Below are 14974 nucleotides of genomic sequence, written 5' to 3'. Positions count from 1 at the left end.
GAAAGAGGAGGGAAGGGGGAGGAAAAGGGGGGGAAGGGTGAGGAAAAGGGGGGGAAGGGGGAGGAAGGGGGAGGAAAAGGGGGGGGAAGGGGGAGGAAATGGGGGGAAGGGGAGGAAAAGGGGGGAAGGGGGAGGAAAAGGGGAATGGAGGAAAAGGGGGAGGGAAAAGGGGGAAGGGGGAGGGAAAAGGGGGGAAGGGGAGGGGAAGGGGGAGGGAAAAGGGGGGAAGGGGGAGGGAAAAGGGGGGAAGGGGAGGGAAAAGAGGGGGAAGGGGGAGGGAAAAGGGGGGGGACGATGACTATGTTTGTTTATTTAATTTTAATTTATTTTTAAGTTCTTTTGTTGGGGTTGGCGGGGATATGATACATGCGTTGAGGCGGTCTGGGGGGTGTTACAGTTGTTATGGGTTATTTTGTTGCATTTCATTGTTTGTTGTTATATTTTATATTTTCTGTAAAAAATTCCAATAAAAATTATTTTTTTTTAAAAAGAAAGAAAGGGGCAACACAGGTGGAGAAGGTAGTTAAGAAGGCATACGGCATGCTTGCCTTCATTGGCCGGGGCATTGAGTAGAAAAACTGGCAAGTCACGTATAGAACCTTAGTTACACCACACTTGGAGTATAGTGTTCAATTCTGGTCGCCACACTACCAGAATGACGTGGAGGCTTTAGAGAGGGTGCAGAAGAGATTTACCAGGATGTTGCCTGGTATGGAGGGCATTAGCTATGAGGAGAGGTTGAATAAACCTGGTTGTTCTCACTGGAACAAAGAAGGTTGAGGGGCGACCTGATAGATGTCTACAAAATTATGAGGGGCATAGACAGAATGGATAGTCAGAGACTTTTTCCCAGGGTAGAGGGGTCAATTGCTAGGGGGCATAGGTTTAAGGTGCGAGGGGCAAGGTTTAGAGGAGATGTGCGAGGCAAGTATTTTACACAGGGTCGTGGGTGCCTGGAACGCGCTGCCGGAGGAGGTGGTGGAAGCAGGGACGATAGTGATGTTTAAGGGGCATCTTGACAAATTCATGAATAGTATGGGAATAGAGGAATACAGACCCCAGAAGTATAGAAGATTTTAGTTTCGACGGGCAGTATGGTCGGTGCAGGCTTGGAGGGCCGAAGGGCCTGTTCTTGTCCTGTACTTTTCTTTGTTCTTTGTATTATATAGAATAATTTATATGGTGCAGTTTTTTTTCCAGTGGTAAACCTTGCCGTTTCTCAGCTTGCCATGGTGGAATTTGACATCAGGATACGTGGCTGTCACTTCGCCACCATAACCGGCAGGTTTTCAAATCTTTTTTTCTACTGTGCCAAATAAAGATGGATGGACTCCTGGGGCGGTATTCTCCCATAATCGGCGCGATCGCCGGAACCCGGCGCCAAAAACAGGGCAGATCACTCCGGCGTCGGGGCCCCCCAAACGGTGCAAATTCTCCGGCCCGGAATGGGCTAGTAGCGGCATGACGCCATTCGCGACGGCGTCACCCGCGCGTCGTCACAGCACAAAAGAGGCTCCCCAGCCCCCACCCCCCTGGAGCCCTACAAGATGGCCGCCCGCTGCGCAGCTCCACGGTTCCAGGAGCGCGACATCAAGGCGCTCCTGGACGCAGTAGAGCAGAGGAGGGAGACCCTGTACCCCGGACACGGCCGCAGGGTTGCCCCACGCATCAACCGGCGCCTGTCGAGGAAGGTGGCAGAGGCTGTCGGCGCTGTGGCTGTGACACCCAAGGACACAACGCGCGCACACAACAACAGGGAGTGTGAGAGGACCAGAGAGGGCCCAGCTGATGAGAGACCACTCACCTTTCATGATGAGGACCGGGAGGTTGCTGATGCAGAGGTCGGGGACGCACCACCAAGTGAGACCCCACACGGCCCGTCCCCCTTCCCCCATATCCCCCCTCCCCCATATCCCCCGATCACCTCCCACGTGTCTAACCATGCATGCTGTATTGTATTGCAGGACCAAACGGCGAGGCACCTGTCCCCGCGGATGCCGACCGCCCCCAGGACGCCGCAGGGCGGCCACGAGACAGGGAGAGATCCGGCCCCTCTGGCATGTGTGACGCCCCCAGGGTGGCCACGAGACAGGGACAGGCCCGGAGCAACAAGGAGACGACGCCGCCGTCTCGTGCGAGTGCGGCGACACAGGCATGCGACACCCATCGACGAGGGGGGCAGCTACAGGCCCCCATTGCAGCCGAGCCAGGACAGGCCTACTCTGGACAGCCCTACCCGGGACAGCCCTACCCGGGACAGCCCTACCCGGGACAGCCCTACCCGGGACAGCCCTACCCGGGACTGCCCTACCCGGGACTGCCCTACCCGGGACAGCCCTACCCCGGACAGCCCTACCCGGGACAGCCCTACCCGGGACAGCCCTACCCGGGACAGCCCTACCCGGGACTGCCCTACCCGGGACTGCCCTACCCGGGACTGCCCTACCCGGGACTGCCCTACCCGGGACACCGACACACAGGACACCATCACACAGGACACCGTCACACAGGACACTGACACACAGTGGACGGTGGACAGGAACCGCCACCCCAGGGGACCATGGACTCTGGGTCGGACGATGATCACGCCAAAATGCCACTGCTATCTCCAACCCCTCCACCATCGCAGAGACACTCACCTCGGTTGGGCACTTTAGCGATGAGGCTTCTGGTGCCCTCACTGGTGCGCACAACACAGCCGTACCGGCAGAGCAGGTGGAGGTAGGAGCAGCCAAGGTGCCGGGCGGTCAGAGGGCAGGCTGGCCCCAGCAACCATCTGACGCCCAGATGGGTCCCGGGTTCCTGGAGTTACCACAGCCACCTATAGACTCGATGCAGTCACGGAACCAGGGACGATCGAGAGGGGTGACAGCTGGCTTGCGGCGGCTGCAGACCCAGGTGGAGGAGTGCACCCGCGTCCAGGAACTGGGAGTAGTGCCGGTCATGCGTGCCACCCAGGCTGACACCGCACGGGTGGCGTCCACGGTGGAGGCAATGGTACGACGGTGTCAGATATGGGGAGCAGTATGCAAGGCCTGTGGCATTCCGTGCAAGCGGCCCATGACATGGCTGCCCTCTCACAGGTAGCCATGAGCCAGCAGCAGATGGCAGAGGCGCTCAACGCCGTGGCCCAGTCTCAACAAGCCATGGCCCAGTCTCTGCAGGCAGTGGCCCAGTCTCTGCAGGCAGTGGCCCAGTCTCTGCAGGCCGTGGCCCAGTCTCTGCAGGCAGTGGCCCAGTCTCTGCAGGCCGTGGCCCAGTCTCTGCAGGCCGTGGCCCAGTCTCTGCAGGCCGTGGCCCAGTCTCAGCAGGCCGTGGCCCAGTCACAGCAGGCCGTGGCCCAGTCTCTGCAGGCCGTGGCCCAGTCTCTGCAGGCCGTGGCCCAGTCTCGGCAGGCAGTGGCCCAGTCTCTGCAGGCAGTGGCCCAGTCTCAGCAGGCCATCGCTGGGGGCATCGGCGCCATTGCCCAGGTGCTGGCTGGCATCGCCCAGACACAGACAGGGATGGCCAACTCCCTGAGCTCCATGGCTGCAAACTTGCAGACCCAAGTCGATACCAGGGCGAGCCTCCAGGACTGGCAGCACCAGGTGTCGGGGGGGGGGGGGGTGTCGGATGGTCGGTCCGTTCGCATCCCCAACCCGTGTAGAGGCCCGGGGGCCATCGGGCAACCCGAGGGAGGAGGAGGAGGTGCTGGGGCCCGTTCCGGGTCCCCCTGTAGGTGAGGCCCTGGAAGACCGCCAAACCTCGGACCCCCTCCCCCTCCTCTCCTTCCGTCCCAGGTGTATCTGGTGGGCAACGTGCAGGACAGGCTGGCAGCTCGCCATCCCAGTCGCCCGAGCCGCAGCCTGGCACATCTAGGCCGGGCCGCCCCAGGAAACGGCCGCCAAAAGGATGTGGTCACAGGGCAGAAATCACGGGAGTCCACCTCCAGTTCTGCTGTACCGTCTAGGGAACCACCTAGACGTAGTCAAAGGGCCCGTAAGGGCAAACAATTAGACACTGAGTAAGTTGGCACGGGTGCAGGGCACAGACGAGTTATAGGGGCTGGGGCATGTGTGTGGGCCGTTTGTTATTAAAATCACTTTCACACCTACAGAAGCTGCCTTTGTGCTCTGTCCGAAGCGTGCGCGGGTGTCGTGTGCGGTGAGCACCAGTGTGTGTGTGAAGGGTGGTATTACGTCGGCCCCAGGAGAGTGTGCCTCTCCCCGGGCCGCCCTCGCCATCCCCCCCCCCCCCGGGCAGAGGACAGGACCGTGCGCTGCAGTGTCACGGCCGCATGCAGGGATGGTCTGGTTGGAGGGTGGTACTGTGGCCATGGGTCAGACATTGTCCAACGATGTAGAGCCCAGAGCTCATTGCAGAGTGGGTTGTCATCATCCTCCATGGCCTGCAATAGACACGCTTCCACCGGCGACCATGTGAGACCGACCCGTTGTGCCGCAGGTGGATGTGCAATGGAGGGGTGGTGTGCATGCTGGTGGGATGGGAGTGGTTGGTAGTGGGTGGGTGGCGGGGAGTGAGGGTGTTGGTGGTGGCTGGGTGGGAGGGGGGTGAGGGTGTTGGTATGTGGGTGGGTGGGGTGGAGGGGGTGAGGGTGGTCGGCTGGTGTCGTGGTGTGCGGTCTGTGCCTATACTCGGCGATTCCCACGCCTCCCTAGTCCGCTGGTCCAGCCAGTAACGGTGGGCAGCCTCCCGTGCATGTCCAGCCCATCTGTCCTGACAATTGCCCCATCCTCCTCATCTTGGGGAGGACTGCGCCTCGTCCTGCTGCTCCTCCACTTCCCCCTCCTCTACCTGCGGCACATCACCCCTCTGCTGGGCTATCTTGTGCAGGACGCAGCACACCACAACGATGCGGCCGACCCTATCTGGTGGGTACTGGAGGGCCCCTCCAGAGTGGTCCAGGCACCTGAAATGCATTTTTAGCAGCCCAAAGTACCTCTCTATCACACCCCTGGTTGCTGCATGGGCATCGTTGTAGCTGTTCTCTGCGTCACTCTGTGGCCTCCATATAGGCGTCATCAGCCACGACCGCAATGGGTAACCCCTGTCGTCCAGCACCCAGCCCCTCAGCTGGGGTGGGCGACCCTCGAACATGCCAGGGACTGCGCCAATACGTATAAGTCATGTACACTGCCTGGGTACCGGGCTCAGAAGGTGCAGGATCATCATGCGGTGGTCGCAAACCATCTGAATGTTCATGGAATAGGTCCCCTTCCTGTTGGTGAACACGGCCCTGTTATCTGCAGGTGGCCGGACGGCAACGTGCATCCCATCGATCGCGCCCTGGACCATGGGAAACCCGGCCATGGCAGTGAAGCCCACTGCCTGGGCATCCTGGCTGGCCCGATCCACAGGGAACTGGATATAACGGTCTACAATGGCATAAAGCGCGTCTGTCACTGCCCGGATGCACCGATATCTGCGAGTTGCCGGACAGGTCCCCACTCGGCGCCTGGAACGACCCCGTGGCATAAAAGTTCAGGGCCACCGTAACCTTGACGGACACTGGGAGAGAGTGGCCTCCCCCAGTGCCAGACTGTGCCTGGTGTGCCATCAGATGGCAGATGTGTGCCACGGTTTCCCGGCTCATCCGGAGTCTCCTGCATGCCCGGTCCGTGAGGTCCTGGTACGACAAGTGGACCGGTACACACGGGGCCTCCTCGGGCGTCTCCGTCGCCGTAGTGCCACAACCTCCTCCTCCCCCTCCTACTCCTCGTGCCCCTCCTCCTTATCCTGTCGGGTGGGCGGCCCTCCAGCCTTGGCGGCTGCCAACTGCCCCTCTGCAGCACGCTCCTCTGCTGCAGCCTCCGCCGCCTCCCTGGCACGCTCCTCTTCCCCCAGGGCAACGTGTAGAAGTGCAGCAGCAGCCACGGCGGCCAACATCGCATGGGCTGCATGGTCGCGTTCGTTGGAAGCTGGCACCTGGCCAGGCGGACGACCTCCCCGGCACCCGCCCCCTCAGCCCGGCACCCGCCCCCTCACCCCGACACTCGCCCCCTCACCCCGGCTCGCCCCCTCACCCCGGCAGTCCCCCTCTCCCCGGCAGTCGCCCTCTCCCCCCTCCCCGGTAGTTGCCCTCTGCCCCCTCCCCGGCAGTCGCCCTCTCCCTCCTCCCCGGCGCTTGCCCTCTTTCCCCCCTCCCCGGCACTCGCCCTCTCCCCCCTCCCCGGCACTCTGCCTCTCCCCCCTCCCCGGCACTCGGCCTCTTCACCCCCCCCCCCCCCCCTCCCCCACACCTCCCTCACACACACACATACCCCCTGCACACCGACGCGGCCTGCGGCTACCCACGATGTGACCTACCTCCATGCTGTCCGACGTCAACCATCAGCACTGGTTGATGCCGTTATATAGGTGGTTCAATTTATGCCAGCTTGACCCATGGTCACGTCGCCGGGACTTGGGCCCATCTGGCCGGAGAATTCGGGCAGCCCCAGGGTCCATAGCGTCACGCCGATCCCGCCATTCTCCGAGACGGGCGACGTGATTCACACCTCGGCGACTTTTGGGACGTCGGAGACTTCGGAGGCCGGCGGGGGCGGAAATCACGCCGACCTCCGGCGATGCTCCGACCCGGCATGGTGTCAGAGAATTCCGCCCGTGATGTCAGAACAAATGAATTATTTTTTTCAAGGGAAAGAAGCAGGTTCACTGTATGTATAGTAAGCTAGTGTCGGTGATGGTGACCATGCAACTATCATCGATTATTATAAAAACCTATCTGGTTCGTTAACGTTCTTTCGGGAAAGTAATCTGCTATCCTTATCTAGTCCGGCTTACATGTGACTCCAAGCTGACAGCAATGTTATTTGATTCTTAATTGCCGTCTGAAATGACCTAGCAAGCCGCTCAGTTCAAGGGTAAAGGTACGGTAAAGTCGCCATAGTCCCACATGACCACAGGCTGCTTTCCCCTTTGAGGAGGAGAGCTGACTGCTGGTGTTTTAACCTGAGGGTCACTGCACCTCAGGCGAGGGGTAAGGTTGAGAAGGTGGTTCAAGGGTAATTAGTATTAGGCCAGCATTTGTTTGCCTTGTCAGTGATGCTCATATCCCATGAAAGAATAAATAAAAATTAAATTCTACTGCTATATCCATCTCACCTTAAAACCAAAATGGAGGATGGTGAAAAAGGATTATTGCTTTACATGGAGAGTTTTATTTTAGCAACAGTTTTGGCAGTTATTTTTTTTAACATGAATGCTGATCGAGTCTTTCACTACTTAAAAAATATTTTTAAATGTTTGCCTCACTTTACCATGGTTTTAACTTAGTTCTGCCCAACCTCCTTGACGTTTTTGAGGAAGTAGATGGTAGATTTTGAAAAGTCCAAAGACGTTGTCCACCTGGAAATTTGTAAAGCTTTTGATTCAATTCAACGTGACACCTACTTAAGCTAAGTATCTGAGGTAAAGCTGAAAAGGAAGGTAATAAATTGTCAGCAATTAGAGAAATGAAATCAAGTTAGAGATGCGTGTGCAGGGGGAATTTTCCTACTGTGGGTACATTTTTAATCTACATTAGGACTTTCATTCAGAAATGCAGCCCAAATTGGGCACATTCGAAGATGATATTGCAACGGGAGGAAAGGGTATTGAGTGAAGACTCTGCTATACTTAGCGACAAAATAATATGACCGCACTTCAAAAGTAATTATTTCTCTATGAAATACTTTGGGAGCAACCCTGAGGATATGAAAGAGCTTCATAAATTCCAGTTTTCTCATTTCACTAGGAAAATATGGACACACAATCAAACAGTACACTCCACAAGGAAAACTTCTTCAAACTCTGGGGACACCTGGAATTCCTGGCACTGACTTAAATCCATTGCAATTTGATCAACCAGCAGAAGTGTATGTTTCTAACAAGGGGGAAATGTACATTGTGGATGGCGATGGAGGCTTAAACAACAGGCTAATCAAATTGGCACAAGGTAATTGAAATTGTTTAAATTGTTAACTTCAGTTAGTGTTTGGTTACTTCTTTTGAAAGCAATTATTCTTGTGGTTTGAGGTTGCCATAATGTTTACGGAACAAAATAAATTTGTTCCGGTGTCTTCCCTCCTCATCTTAAAGCAGTAAGCCAGGCTAAGAAACTGTCTCTCAAGCAAATGAACTGCCTTAAGGTCTCTCATGTTCCTTCTTGGCAGAGCTGGATGGGACAGTTTAGAATGAGGGAGTTTAATCAGTATCTAACATGTGCTAACTTGTCCTAAGCTCCACACTCAATGCAGTACTGTTTTCAAAGTTACTGTTTTGATGGTGGCTTGCAGAGATCCCTTTAAATACAAAGCCAGAACATGCTGGAAAATCTCAATGGGTCTGACAGCATCTGCGGAGATAGAATAGAGCTAACGCTTCAAGTCTGGAAGGCTTTTCATCAGAGACTGCCATAATTTTCTTTTATCCCGTTAAAGACTGCTAGCTAGGCCACATGTAGACCTGAATGTAGTTCGGCCACTGCCTAACAAATGTTCGGCTCTTTACATGTGAAAACAGTGACCTTATGTCTGTTTCATGTGCAGGTCCTGGACATCTCTCTTTTTGCCTTTACCAATGCGGCAGAATGTCTCTTATGGCATTAAATATGCCATGCTTCCCTTCCATAAAATGTTTAGGCAACCCATTGGTACTTTGAAAATAGCTGCAGTACGATATGAATGCCTGTGCACTAATGAGGAAGGTTTCAGTTTTTTCCAGGTGGCATCTCCAAAACGACTGCAACTCCCCACTTTTAAGTGTAGATTAAGTTGTGAAGGATGCTTATGACACACTGCCATAAAATTTGAGATCAATGCCTTGTGTGGAAGAACACTTCTTTAAAACAAAGCCTGGGATTTTCTGACCCTACCCACTGCCAAGATTTTCCAGTCCTGCCAAAAGTCAGTGGAGTTTTGGTTGGCCTGCTTTGTCCTCGCGGTGGGTCCCACTACAGCATGACTGGAGAATCCCAGCCAAACTCTCAATAAGCACATCTATGACAATGTACGTAGAAATTTTCATTTTAAAATTTGCTGCAATAAAACATGTTGTAGCATCATACTTGGAAACGACGGCACAGGCTTCTCCTGGCAAACTGGTACTTTTGCCTGGCAACCTGATACTTTTGCCTCTTCCCTCAACACTCCCTCACCCCTTTCTGAGGTGTCCCAAAATTTAGATTTGATATTCAGTAGAGTTGTCAAGCTGGGGTCAGGTGCACCTCTGAAAGAAAGAAAAATCTGAAGTACAGACATCAGAAGGCTCTTTTGCCCCTTAGCTGCTTCTTGAAGGGCAAAATTGGCAGAGACGTAAGACAGGATTTTCGGATCCCATCTGCTGGGATCTTCCGGCCCTGCTAAAAATCTTTGGTTGCCCCCACCGTATTCTCCACAGCAGATCCCATCACGGTGGGGCTGGAAACTTCCAACCAAAGGAACATGTAACCTACCACCCTCTATGAGAAACAGATTGTGCATGGTCTGTTGAAACCAAGGTGCTTTGAAAAAAAATACTGTATTCAGTTTTTAGAAGTCTACTTTATGTATATTAATGCAAGTCCTGATCTAGGACTGTTAGGCTTTGAAACTGCCTAATATGTAGGATCTGTACAAAACAAACATCAACTTAATCTGATGCCTGTTTACTGCTGTATTCATTTATAGTTTCTATTCCCAAACAGTTGGATTGTACTTTAGCAGAAGTAAATAACTAAAGGAAATGAATGGTCTTGCAACTGGTGCTCTTATCTGTTGTAGGCTTTTGGATAGCTTGGATGAAAGGAGAAAAGGGTGCTGAACCTTCTCATTTTTACATTCCACACAGTGTAACTGAGGATACTGTAGGGAGGGTAAGTCTCAGCCTAGATCATTGATAAATTCATTGTTTGTAACTGCAGTTTTAAAATCAAAAATATGGGTATTTTATCATTATGGTTGTTGAGTGCATTTGGGCCAGTGCCAAAGATACCATTAACTGCTCCGTAAGACATGAATTTTGCTGTCCTTTTGCAAAATGTTTGCAAATATTCAACTGAGAGTTTAGTGCCTGGGAATATAATTTTGTTAATTTGTGCAGAAAATTATTCGGTATGCATGTTGGATAGGAAGTCTTGTGGCACATTGGGAAGCGCCCTGGCTCTGAGCTGGAAGCTCCAGTTTAAGTCCCACTCCAGAACTTGATGGCGAAGGAAGGTGTGGTCAGCCAAACAGGTTGGATATCAATCTGCAAATTCTTCCAGTATAAGCCAAGTGTAGGTGGTAAGAGCAAGAGAGATTTCTGGTCAGCCATGTGGTAGAACGTATTGGAGCCTCCACTGCCGCGGTTCATAGCTACAATCTGCTTGTAAAAATGCATGTTGCCACAGCAACTCTGACTCCTTCGGGGCCGGTTGGCTCAGTTGGCTGGATGGCTGGTATGAATCACATTTGTGCCAACAGCGTGTGGATCTATCACTGTGACCTGCCCTACCCACAGTGAAGGTAGTTACTCATACCTGTCTTCAGGCAGAGATGAAGAAGAGGAAGATCCATATTGGGAATAGGGACACAGGGGTCAATGGATTTATCTGCACCTTAGTTCATAACATGAGCTTTCTGGGGAATTTGTCAAATCTAACCCTATAATGTACAATTCATTAAATCCAAAACATGTATTTTATGTGCGAGTAAAACTTCGTCAATAAAATTAAGAGAAATTACTAATGCAGCAAACCACAAGTGTATTTTTACCTGCAGCTCAGTATTCTATTTTATTTGTTATTGTAATTTTTTTAATTATATATTATTTTATTTTCTTTAGTATGTTTGGGTGTGCCCTTCTCTTCTATATATGTGTATATATATGTTTCTTATCCTGTGTACATAACGGTAAATATACTTTGTTCAAAAACCCAATAAAAAACATTTATTAAAAAAAAAAGAAAAGAAATCCAGCCCAAAGTGATGAGATAATAGCAGTCGGCCTCTTCCTCTTTCTATATGAAATCAGTTTGTTAATCTTGGCCTTATTACTGACTAAACTTTATCTACATGAAAAATTGCTCCTGATTTGACATTGTTTGCAGCCTCACACTGGGATAACAAGAATGACTGACAAAAACATCTCACATGCAGTGAGGATCAATGCAGATTATTGATGTAGGTTATATTCTACAATTGACCTGGAAATCTTTAGTGCTGACACTAGATATAAAAACCGGTAATATATTTAATTTTCATCACTTAAATCAATCAAATCAATAAGTAAAATAATTCATAAAACAATAAAAGCAGGTTAAAATATGATGTGTAAAATGTTGATGGACCTCATTGCAGGTCGGCCTATTGTCAGTAAACTATGAGGCGATATCAATAATGGTTCAGAAGGAGCCTATGGATTTTCAGTATTTCCTCGAACAAATGGCTCCATTGGGGGCACAAAAGTAGAAGCAAAAGGGGAGGAAAAATACAAAATGAAAGCATGCAAATGATTCTATCTGTAATTCAGTTATCTTTTAACTGTAGATTTGGGTAGCTGACCGGGGCAACAAGCGTTTGCAAGCATTTGATTCAGCTTCAGGAGAATGGCTAGGGTTCTGGACCAGCTGCTTCACAGATGATGCCCCTTACTCTGTTAGGTGAGTTTGAGAAATCTACTAACGTGTTCATACTAGAGAATCTCAGTACTTGGGGTAAAATGAGGACACCATGGTAATTTACTTTTTTAAAATAGGTTTGCCAGTTCTGTATTGTCTATCGGGACCATTTGTTGATTTTGATGCACACTCTATGTGTGATTTTTATTTTTCCTTTTCCATGGAGAAGTATCAGACTGGTGCTCTCTGCCTTTCTTTGGCTGTGGTTTACAAATCACAACATTGAAAGTTTAGCTGTGAACACATTCCTTCCATCTGCACAGTACCAACAATGACAGACATGTTTCTATTGTCTTCATTGAACAGTTCATTTAAAAGTTCCTCAGAGTTGCTACTCAGATGGAGTCCTCAGGACCCCACACAGAAATGGGCCAGACAAGTTGTCAGGTCTCTACCATTTCTGTATTAACTTGCAATGGGTGAAACTTCAGTCCAATCCTTCCAAAGCATATAGAAGCTCGGAAATGGGAATTCTTAAGTAGGGAATTCCCTATCCTGGTCATGAATAGGTACCCAACATAGTAGTGAAAGCTGGCATATAAAGCTTGATTAGGAATGCCCACTAGATAAACAACTGGTTCCCTGAAGGTGAATATTATGTGTTCATCAGAATAATTCCTAGATCAGGCTCAGTTGGATCGGTGGGAAAAGATCTAGGTAATTCCACACACACACCCCCCACGTCCCTCCAGAATGGTGGAACAGGTATCCAGATTTCCAGGCACGTGAATGGATGCCAAAGATGTGCCCAAAGTGACACTTTGGATCCACCTGCCTTGTGCAATGAGGTGGCTTCCCACTGACCATGTAAATTTTGACAGGGTTCAGTGATGGAGGGGACTGGCAGGTGAATTCCTGCTACAACTGCTATGATTTCAGCCAGTAGAACTTGGAGGCTCGTACCCAGTCTTAGACCAATGCCACTTTCCTAAGTGTTTAGACCATCTTCTGTAATATTGGGTAACTTTCATTTTCCTTATTGGATGCAATCTTACCAAAAAATTGTGCTTTTGTTAGAACTCCCATGAGGAAACAATAATTGATCTCCTCCTAGGTAGGAGGCAGAGGCCAAACACCTGGGGCTTGCCAAGACGGGACAAAAGCAGGCCCAACTAAGGGCCTGATCAGACCGATCCTCCCAGCAGTATCTACACTGGGAGTTGATGCTATGTAAAGTATAACACGGGTATAGGGTGGATATGTGGGTTTGAGTAGGGTGATCGTGGCTCGGCACAACATTGAGGGCCGAAGGGCCTGTTCTGTGCTGTACTGTTCTATGTTCTATGTTCTATAACTTAATATGTAAATAAATTCTGCTTCATTATGACAGTTTCCTTATGAGATATTTTAAATTTTTTATTCTTTTTTTTCAATAGGCTAACATATGACAACAAGTACTTTGTTGTGGCCCAACTGAACAGCAACAGAATTATATTTTTACCCGTCCCACCAATAGGCAACATTGGAACTTGTCAGATAGTGGATACAATTCAGTTGGCTGATGATGTGAAACCCCACCTAGTGGATGTTAATCGTAAAACTGGTTCCATTTATGTGGCAGAAATCGGTGCACAACAAGCACAGAAATTTACACCGATTAACAGGAAATAATTTTGTGCCATCTGTTGGAGTTATACTGCCACTATCGCAATGATGTAAAGTGGCTTAAATGTGCATTAACATAAGAGTGGCAGTATAATGCAGATGTCATGTCATGTCCTGATCGGAACCTTGAACATACTAATGTAAAACAATTTAATGTGCCCTCTATCAGTCTGTCTCTAACAGTGTGGCATTTACATTGGCAGTGGCATGAATCCTGTCCAATGTAAAGTCAGATTCTTAAAATTCCTAGGCTGAGAATTGAACCAGGAAGATGTCAGGTTTTATTCTGGTTTGTAGTGAGTTTGTTAATCTCAGCAAGGGCGAAATTGGGGGGACGGAGGCGCGGGGAGAATTGTATCACCCTACCTCAGGGCCCTGGGTTAAGGTAGGCAAAAATAATACAGGGTCCCTAATCCTGAATGCTATCCAGTGACCCTTGCTGGAAGTGAATGCTGAGATTTTGATTGAGGGCTAGAATGAGTTTGGCTGTGAACAGCCCCTGCAATCAAATAATCAGCTAACACACATTAGGAAGGCTTACACATGAATGATGTCTATTGAGAGATGAACTGGAACACATCACTTCCCATGGAACAATACCTCCAAAAAGGAGTTGATGAAATGAGAGCAAGGAATTGTGAACATTAACAAAAGAGAAAATAAAACAAAATATTGTGAATTTGTTCTACCTTTCCAAATACTACCTACCGTGGCTAAAATTTATCTTAAAGTGAATGAAATGTAATGAACAGACCAGAAAATAATAAATGTTCGGTAACTATTTGGAATTCTGAGCATTATTGGAAATGGACAAGTACTTTTGATAACCAATTGAATTGATTTATTGTGCTTTCAGCCTCATTTCTCTCTGCCCCTTGGTATTACCCTTGGCCTTTTCCACACTTTCCACTAATGTACTGACATTAGGCTTTCTGTCCTCGCTCGGATCAGCAACAACTCTTGGCATCAACTTTATATAAACCCCTTGTACAATGAGCATTGTCGGGTCAATAATTAACATCGACTATTTCAGTGGCCAGCAGACAATAGCTTTTTTTTTGGCAAATTATTTTTAAAGATTTTCAGAAGAGGAAATGAGCAGGTAAGCAAAGTGCAATACAGTGTCATAATGCCACTCTTCTTTCCACCCCCCCCCTTCCATAAATAGACAAACAAATTCTATACAAAAAAACAGTAACATTAACAGTCGACTAATTAACTCTTTAAAGAAAGAATAAAATGGTTGCCGCCTACAACTACAAATTCTCAGTGGGTCCTCTTATGGCATACTTCATCTTCAAATATAGAAAATATATTAAGTTTTCCAACCAGGATGAAGCATTGGGTGACTTGGGATATCCAGGTTAAGAAAATACACCTGCGGACTATTAATGAGGAAAATGTAAAGACATCTGCCTCTATCTTAGTGAAACTGACCATTGCAGCTGAGACTCCAAATATGGCTATCAAAGGGCAAGGCTGTAGGTCAATATCTAGAACTTTGGAAATAGTGGGCTGGATTCTCCGCCTCATAACTTAGGCAATGCGGACAGCGATCAGGCGTCCGATCGCAACCACTATGCTCCGGCCCCCGCAGGTGGCGGGATTATGGTTTGCACCTGCATGCCAGCGGGAGAATGTTAATGTGTCCTAATAATTCACTTGCATCCATTTAGTGGGCACGGCACCAGAGTATCCGGGCCTCGCGATCTTCCGGGCCGGGAATCACGTGGGCGAGGATCACTACTGGTA

General features: G+C 49.8%; 1 protein-coding gene across 1 annotated transcript in view; it reads left to right on the top strand.

The window, feature by feature from the left end:
* The window catches only part of LOC119977077 (NHL repeat-containing protein 3-like), a 41072-nt gene extending 27062 nt beyond the window's left edge, over window positions 1-14010 (top strand). Inside the window, exons 4-7 of the mRNA XM_038817652.1 lie at window positions 7736-7936; window positions 9741-9832; window positions 11487-11599; window positions 12994-14010. Of these exons, the coding sequence (XP_038673580.1) occupies window positions 7736-7936; window positions 9741-9832; window positions 11487-11599; window positions 12994-13228 (641 nt within the window). The 3' untranslated portion in view covers window positions 13229-14010. The remainder of the gene's footprint in view (window positions 1-7735; window positions 7937-9740; window positions 9833-11486; window positions 11600-12993) is intronic.
* The last annotated feature ends 964 nt before the right edge of the window (window positions 14011-14974 follow it).

The sequence above is a fragment of the Scyliorhinus canicula genome, chromosome 14, assembly GCF_902713615.1.
Source record: "Scyliorhinus canicula chromosome 14, sScyCan1.1, whole genome shotgun sequence".
Lineage (NCBI taxonomy): Eukaryota > Metazoa > Chordata > Chondrichthyes > Carcharhiniformes > Scyliorhinidae > Scyliorhinus > Scyliorhinus canicula.
This window is presented reverse-complemented; position numbering and strand designations above follow the sequence as displayed.